The 8,623-nt window shown below is 35.6% G+C and overlaps 1 protein-coding gene across 4 annotated transcripts in view; it reads left to right on the forward strand.

The window, feature by feature from the left end:
* The window catches only part of CCDC138 (coiled-coil domain containing 138), a 28,098-nt gene that overhangs the window by 1,255 nt on the left and 18,220 nt on the right, over positions 1-8,623 (forward strand). For 2 of the 4 annotated variants that reach the window (XM_017736994.1, XM_017736998.1), the window contains exons 3-9: positions 1-143; positions 1,314-1,433; positions 2,808-2,885; positions 2,962-3,072; positions 5,244-5,408; positions 6,157-6,273; positions 7,346-7,541. In XM_017736994.1, the coding sequence (XP_017592483.1) occupies positions 1-143; positions 1,314-1,433; positions 2,808-2,885; positions 2,962-3,072; positions 5,244-5,408; positions 6,157-6,273; positions 7,346-7,541 (930 nt within the window). The remainder of the gene's footprint in view (positions 144-1,313; positions 1,434-2,807; positions 2,886-2,961; positions 3,073-5,243; positions 5,409-6,156; positions 6,274-7,345; positions 7,542-8,623) is intronic. The other 2 variants (XM_017736995.1, XM_017736997.1) reach the window with 2 other exon arrangements.

Here is an 8,623-nt window from a genome sequence, read left to right on the forward strand (position 1 = left end):
AGCAGGAATATGCTCTGCAACTGCAGAAACGAGAGCATTCTCTAACAGAACAAGAAGCATTGCTTTTTAAACATGAAGCAGCTTTGGCTAAAATAAGAGGTGTTGAGGAAGAAGTTCACACAAAATTTGGAGTTATAAAAGAGGTGGGATAATGTATTTAATGATAGATATTGCTCTATATGCCCTTTAACTTGTTTGTAGTTATCTTAAGCCATCACGTTTGCTGGAAATCCTGCTTATTTCTTTGAAGTGCTTGAAATCCCCGAAGGAAAGATTTAAATAAAAAGTACTGAACAATGTTGCTAGAGTTTTTGTATGACTTCTGTTTCAAAATGGTGCATTTAATTGTCTGATGTGTAGTACATTTTACAGTTACAAGTTAGAAAAATGAGGTAACTTGTTTGTAAAATAGTGAAAGCTATGTGACCAGTATTAGAGAAAAAAATGTGGTCTATCTGTAATTGTGTGTAAGTTAATGAGTATCTTTGCATTAGCTGTAGTTGCAGTGGATTTCCTTGGGAATGCTTTAAGACACATTGAGATCTTATGACATAACACCTATTGCAGAGCGTACTAGCAACCAAAGACTCAAGAAATTGAGGAAAACCAACCTAACTTTGGGGGCGTAGGAAGAAAGAGTAGGTGCATGAGTAAACAAGAGTGAATTCATGGAAGGGGAGAAATGGAAGCTGAAATATTTTCAGTAAAATAAAACTTTTCTGTTTTATCAAATCTGAGGTACTTACATCTAAGGTCTAGAGAAGATTAAATATAAAACAAATTTCAGGGGTAAGAGACGAATGGCAATGAATATGCAGGTTGTATTTAACAATTCATATGTTTGTGTTGTAAACCTGAGCCCCAGTCTCTACAAGGCATAGGATTAGTTTCTCACTCTGTGTGATTCAGAGTAAGCAAAGCCCAAAACATGAGTTGAAACCTCAAAACACAGTCACAGTTTTTGTAAATATTTGGAAGAGTGAGCTGTAAGTAAGAACTTTGTCATTGATTTTAGTTCACAAACGCATCCCCCATCTGAATTGTTTGAGAAATATACATATATATAGTTGGGCTGGGTAGAGTAGGGCAGCAATAGGAGCTGTAGGCTGTGCATGTTGCTCTCAGTTTCTGTGCAGATCTGTCTTGATAGGCAGTACGGATCTTGTTTTTCTCGCTGTTGACTGAACGTGCGAATTTGGACATGAAGAACATGAATTTGAAAGTTTGTCTGATTCTTTTAACACGTAAGTGGAACTTACTGTTTCTAGAATAGTCTCTCTTAAATCATGTTTTTAAATTTGGTATTTCTATAGCAACATGAGGCAGAAGTTAAGCAGCTGACAGAAGCCTTGAGAGAAATAACTAAAGAAAATAGGAGGCTGAAGTCATCATTTGACAGCTTGAAGGAAGTGAATGACTCTTTAAGAAAACAGGTAAAATTAATTATTTCCTGTTATAAATAATTCTACAAGTTACAGTCAGCAATTTTAAATATTTGAGCAGCTTTTGTTTGCAAAACTGCTGACCTTTTGTTTCTCTAAGACAAGAATTGTATGAATGACTGAAAGTACTTTTCTTACCTGCTTCTAGTACTTGAAATTTAGCCTTTCTGACTTGTTACAGTATAAAAAAGAAGTAGGATTTATTCCACTGCCTCAGTAGCAACAGCTAATTGTTAGGAAGGGAAAATCCATTGAGAATTGATGGAGAGAAAGTGTTTTATGACATAATCGAATCCACCCTGTGCAGATTTGCTATGCCAAATTGCTGTGCGGATTCTATTAAATAAAAAGTAGAATCTTTATTTCTATCTTCATTTTGATCAGTATTTTCAGTTGTTTTTGCAAATGTTAATGAAGGCAGTATTTTCTCAATTCTCAAACTAGAACGGTGTTTCATAGTAATGCATAGAGTAGGAATTTGTCTCACTTGACTGTTAAATCTGACCTAAAATGGTGATACACAAATTGTTATCTAAATTATTCTAGTATTGTTTATTCATTGAACTAATAAAGTTCTGATAATCTGAGTACAATAAAAATCTACAGCAGAACCTTATTCTTTCCCTTGCAGAAAGTCAGACCTAACTCTTAGAATGTTGACGGTTCTGATGCAACCCATCTGTCTTGTTATTTCCTCTCACTATAAAATCATTTCATTTCTGTGCAAGCTGAGGGCTTCTGTGATGATCATGCTGCTTATTGCTGTATGGATAGAGCATTTTTTTTATTTAAATGGAGATTACAGTTTTCCTGATCTTTTCTCACCGAGCAAACTGGTTTTTTAGCATGGTCAGTAACCATCTTCCCCATTAACAAGACCATTATAATATTCTTGAATTTGTGCTCATTTTTATGTCACTTCATCTTGAAAAGTAATGAAATGTGAAATGCCTATATATCTAGAGTGTCATTGTAGTGCTTATTCTTCCCCTGCACTCTGAAAGGTTGCTGTCTTATTGATCCTGGAACAGGTTGCCCACAGAGGTGATAAGAGTCTCACACCTTGGAACTGTTCAAAAGCTGTCTGGACATAGCAGCCAGTTCCTTGTGGCCCAACTTGAGCTCTGGGGGGTTGGACGAGATGTCTTCCAGAGGTGCTCTCGAGTCTCAACCAGTCTATGATCCTGTCATTTGTTGAGGGAGGTGGATGATGATTTTGTTTCTATCACTTTACATGCTAATAAGAAAAAACTTGAACTTAAATAACTTAGCTGCTCAACAACATCAAGTTACTTCAGTGTGATATTTAAGTAATGAAGTGAGTTTTGAATTTACAGATAGTTTAATATTTTCTGATTCTTTCAGTTGAGTGATGTAACTGATTTGAACAAGAAGTTGGAAGGTCAAGCACGAAAAGTACAAGCTCGTTTAGAGAACCTACAAGTAAGGTTTGTTCTTACATGTGCCTTCTTTTATAGGTAACCAGTGAAATATAATTCATTGTTACATTTTGTTGTAGAGGAAGCATGAATTTTCAATGGTACGGAAATCTAATGATTTATGTCAAGTGATGAAACAAAGCAAACCTGTGAAACAGGAAAAAGTGATGGCAACATCAAAAACGGCTACGGTAAGAATTAAGCAGAAGTCTTGAATCTTTTCATTCAAAAGCCATTAGGCAGTGTAATGTTCTCTGTGCATCTACTAAAAATTGCGAAATGTAGCTTCCAATTGTATTTTGAGTTACGCTAAGAAAAGAAACAGATTATACTGGGGGAAAACCCACACTTGACAAAGAATTAAGTTTGCTGCTAAAAATATGTCTTGGATTTCATATTGCTTATGTGTATGTACATGTGTATATTTTTCTTTATATGGCAATTTTCCCTCCTCCTATCATGTCATCTTTCATCTGCCAATTATAATTATAACCTGCATCCACTGTCACAGGTTTCTTTTGCTGTGTCAGAACAATTACTTAGACTTATTCTGGTTACTGCTACAGTGCAGCACTGTCCTTATGAATAACACCAGGTAAAAAGTAGTCTTTCAGAAGTATCCAATAAAGAACCTTAATCTTCTAAACCAAAAGTGATATACTATTATTATTTTTTTGAGAAATAATCATTAGTGAAGGGCAGAGATTAAATGCAGTGTTCATTCATAGTTCCTAAACAATCAACTTTTTTCCTTAAAAAATCTTACATCACTTAATGAAATTCTTTCTGTCTCCATGTTGTTCCATTTATGGTATTACTCTGCCAACATCTCCCAGCTGGTTACACTTTTTTTTTCCAGCTAGAGGTAAACCGTGAAATGAGAAAGATATTCACACCACCCTATCTAATTGATCTACAATGGATGCCTTAAAACTGTGCTGTCTATATATAGCCAAAAAATTCTCTTTATATAGGTTTTAGCATACTTTGGTTGCACATGAAATACAAATAGTATCAGTAGTTACAGTTCTGAGTGAAGAAGGAAAGAGTTATCTGAAGGTAAATAGAAGAAAACTTCTGAGGTCTTTAGGAAATTGTTTGTGCAGCCTGTCTTCAGGTATCTCTGGATTTCTTTTGTAGAGTATTTCACTGCAGTGTAGTAGAGCCAAGATGACAGTTTCATGAAGTCTTTGTTCTTTTTTATTAAACAATACTAGCTACCCAGTTAAATTTAACAATAGTGGATTTCATGAAATGAAATAAAGTAGGTCTAGTGCATTGAAATATGAACTTCCCCATGTGGAGGACATTAAAGACTTGCTCTCTCCTGTAATTCATTTGTCAGGAATTATAAAATGTAGTGATTCTGTATGTGAAATCTTTTTCCAAGCTGTTTTATTACCGTTTGTCCAAGTACAAAATAAATTACGGGTATATGTTTTTCACACCCAGAAACCATCACAAAAGGTGTCTGTTTTGCACTGGGGAGTGAGGTGTGAGAGAGAAGGAATGCTTCAGGGTTCCTTCTGGGTCTTTGTAAGAAAGGCCTGACAACAAATGGCTCAATTAAATGGCTATTTTAGTAAGACAGAGTAAGAGGAGGAGTATAGAGAGTGAGTAAATCTTGTGTTCCTTTAGATGCTGGGAACCTTGTGTTTGCACGGCATCAGATGGAGCCCTGGTGGACTTTTCCCATGGCATGCTGAGCAGAGCCTGTCCGTTGAGGGAAGCCCCTGCTTTTTGGCCACTCAAGCTATGATATAATTTTCTTGCAAGAAAACAACTCTATTCATGAAGGACGTTCATGGGAGAAGACCTTGTTTCCCTTTTAGACAAGGCCAAGGCCAGGCGGCATCAGCAGTGCCAAGTGGGAGCTGCCCGAGTTTATCCTGCAGCCAAGCACAGGATAAACTGTGCCATTGACTGATCAGTGCAACACTGCCCAGACTGCACCTACTCAAGTAAACTGTGCTGTGGATCTCTGACTCCTTGATGTACGGTGCTCTCCCAGTCAGGACTGCCACCTTCCAACCTTTGATCCACACAGAGGTTACCTTTCCCAGAGATATTGTGAGTTACAGTTACATTAGTACTATACAGGCTTCTCAAACCCTAGGTACAAGGCCCAGCAGAGCACACATGGCCTGTTCAAGATCACGGTCTCCTTGAATACATTTTCCACAGGCTCACACCACAGTAACTCACCTCTCAGATTTTATCGGGCGTAAAATTTTCATTCCTTCTATTATGCACAATATTTCATAGCTAATGTACTCTCATGTATTTCAGTCTGTTACTATTTTAGCTTAGAAAAAGCATTAAATTGAAAGCTGAAATATCTGATATTGTGGATATATTACAGCTACCATTGAATTCACAAGTTTATGAGCTCTTAACTTGTCTTATGGATTGGATCTCAGACCAGCATCTTAGCAAAATAGAAACACAAGAAGAGAGAGAGGACAGTCATAAACCTATGGTTACTTGGAGCTCAAAAAAACCCTATACTCAGGAAAAGTGTATAAAGGTAAAGGGGTTTGGGTTGCTTGCTTGTGTTAATATGTTTTCAGATTTCTGGGTGGTTTAAATGATTCTGAGAGTATAACAGGTCAACATGTAATTAAAATAATTGTTAGTAAGTCAATATTCATTCCAAATGTGAGATACAATAGATAATTTGTCATTTGTAAAGCATACAGATAATTTTTAATAAAAAGTGTGGTGTCCTGTCTCAACATGAGAGTTTCAGCATTTTATTTCGAGTCACTTCTGTGAGGTGATAGTTTGCCTTGTGTTTTATGTGTGATACTTGGTTTTAAGTTGTTGTTTTAAGGAGATGAACAGGTCCAATTTAAAATGTTTTTATGCCTGTTTAGATATTAAAATTTCAATTTATCACCAATAAAATGTGATGCTATGCTGTACTTTCAACACCTCTATTGTTTTCTTTCTTGTGATACCAAGATGTAGAAATCAGCGAGGTGTTCAGAAAATTCACTTTGTTGTATTTCTTCATTATATAAAAGATTAGTAGCCACTGTGATTGGATTTACTGAGATTGAGCTCAAATGTATCTCCACTCTGGACGTAAACCTGTACAATTTAAAACCTGTGTATGCATATAATTCTGTTACCTGTACTGCATCTGCTCAGAGAGTATTTGCATATGTTATCTGATAAACTCTAAGAGAAAGGTTTGTTTGTTTTTCAGTTACAGTTAGTATATAGAATAGTTCATATACTGCATGTAATTCTATTTTTGTGTATTTTTGCAGCTGTTGCCTATAGCTGCTGAGCAACTCCAGTGGATGCCATATGTGAATCCTAAACTGCACATGCCTGTGATTAAATTTATTTACTGGTCTATAAGACAGTTACACACTGATATACAGGTAAAACAAGTAGTCTTCATGCAGCATTTTTTTTAAGAACAATTCACAGAAGATATTAATGGATTTTGCATTTTAAATACATATGAAAAATGTATGTTTTCAGGTAGCATATAGAAAAGAAACTGCTGTCTTTGTAAAGCATAGATTCATAGTCTTTACCAGAGATGGCAAATGAAAAACAAATTCTTCTCCAAGTTAAATTTAAATTTTGCGTTGTGTATCTAAATGTAGTTTACCTCCATATCTGATCTCTGTTATGATGTCTAAGCACGTAAGAAACTGTATTTTTGCATATGTGTTTGCAAAACTTGCACTAGAAAAGGCAGTTATTTTATTGTGTACTTTATGAGTGAGATTTGTTGAAATTGATGGAAGTGAGTGGCAAAACAGTGAAGAAGTTTGATTTTTCTGTTCACTGCTTGGTGTCTAACCATGAGACATTCCTTGCTCTTTTTGACTAGACTGCCATAAGAAAATATTTAGCAGTATAATAAAGAAAAATACAGTAGTCATGCTGTAAAGACTCAGCATTGTGCTGTCAATGTTCATTTGCTAAATCAAAAGCTAGAAACTTTGTAATGTCCTGAGTTTAAATTCAATGCAATTGTAAGATGTTGAGTTTAGTTCTATTAAGTAACTTTATTTTAGACAAGCATTATGTGGAGTTCGATTCTGTGGTGATATTTCTGTATAGCTCATGATGAAATGTCTAGTCGATGTTACCTGTACAGTGTTCTTAAGCTTCGTATTTAGACCTTGATTCTGTAAATGCTTTTAAAGGATATAACTTCAGTCAAGCTTACAAAATTGAGTTGACTGAAACTGAGCTTTTTCTGGAACCAGAACTTAAATAATGCCAGCATATGCAGGACTCTCACTGGTTAGTCTCTTGCTGAAGTGTGAAGGCACTGTGATAATGTTGTTCAACTGCTTTTGGAACACAAATCAGTATCTCTTACACTGATCATATTCCAATACATGATCACACCATTCGCTGCTTAATATTTAATTGCATGGAGAACATATGGATGTTATGTTTTAATGTTTACACTAACTATATGCACTTTTGAAGCAGCATGCAACAATGAGATCAACCATGAGGAGACTTGGAGAAGACATTTTCAAAGGCATAGTGAGTAAGGGAAACCCAGACAGTTCTTCTGAACAGTCTACAGAGAGTAAATCAAAGTCAGCAGCTTTCTTTAAGAGTTCCTGTATGCCTCTGAGGTTTCTGTCAACTTTGATTGTGCTTAAAACAGTGACACAAGGTAAGTCAACATTTTTTATATTAGTTTCTCTATTTCAGTCATGTGCCTGGACTAAAAACAATCTAATGATACTGTAGAGTCTATTATGCTTTATTAGTGAAAAGTGGTTTTACTTGGGTATTGGGAAGCAAAATATACAAGTATGAATCTTGCCATTATTCATTTTACGTTGCAATTTATTTCTTTTAATGTGATGACTTGTCAGACAAGTCAGCATTTCTGAAGAGGGGGGAGAAGATAAAGGTTTCAAAGTAGACACTGTGAGATTGCACGAATCAGATTGTGTCTGGACAGTGTGAGAAAAAGTGTGGAAAATATAACTCAAAGGGTAAAATAACTCTTCTCTCAGATGATTTGTTAACTGCTACCTTCAGTTTTGAAGTCTTATCTTTCTTCAAGGGAAACAGGGAATCAGATGTTGCAGATCCTTTATATGGAAGTCAGGCAGAAAAGTAATTCTATACCATTAAGAACAGGTGTAAAATGTGATTGTTCCTTACCTGCAGCAACATAGCAGTGCTGTGGTTCTGCATAACTGGGATTTTCTGCAAGAATAAGTTTTACAAGGGTAGCGTAAGAACAAACATCTCTATAACCCTTTTCCAGCTCTTTGTGGTACTAACCACTTCTTTTTCCCTTTTCAAAGACATTTTAAAAGCACAGATCATTTTCATAGCAAGTAATTTTTTAGTGGGGTTACAACCAAGCAATCTAACCTAACCTCAGAGATGGTCCTGCTTTCGACAGGAAGGTTGGACTAAATTCCAACCTAAATTATTCCATTATTCTATTTTTGCTACCATTTTTTCTCAGAATGGTTTGTATTTTAAAATATCTTTACAAGTAACATGTTTCTTTTGTCAATAACACAAAGAGATTGATACAGGTTACAGAGATATTAATTTTCTAGGTACTCCTGAAAAACCATGCCAAAACGTCAAAATCAGATGCCTGCTTTGGCATCTGATTTTTTTAGTCTCTTGCATGAAATATGTTAAATTTTGGGGTTTTTCGTAGCAGCAGAGATCCATGTCACAAAATTGCTACAATCTGTGGCACGCTGATTGACATGAAACAGGAAT

Source organism: Corvus brachyrhynchos, unplaced genomic scaffold (genome assembly GCF_000691975.1).
Source record: "Corvus brachyrhynchos isolate BGI_N302 unplaced genomic scaffold, ASM69197v1 scaffold83, whole genome shotgun sequence".
Lineage (NCBI taxonomy): Eukaryota > Metazoa > Chordata > Aves > Passeriformes > Corvidae > Corvus > Corvus brachyrhynchos.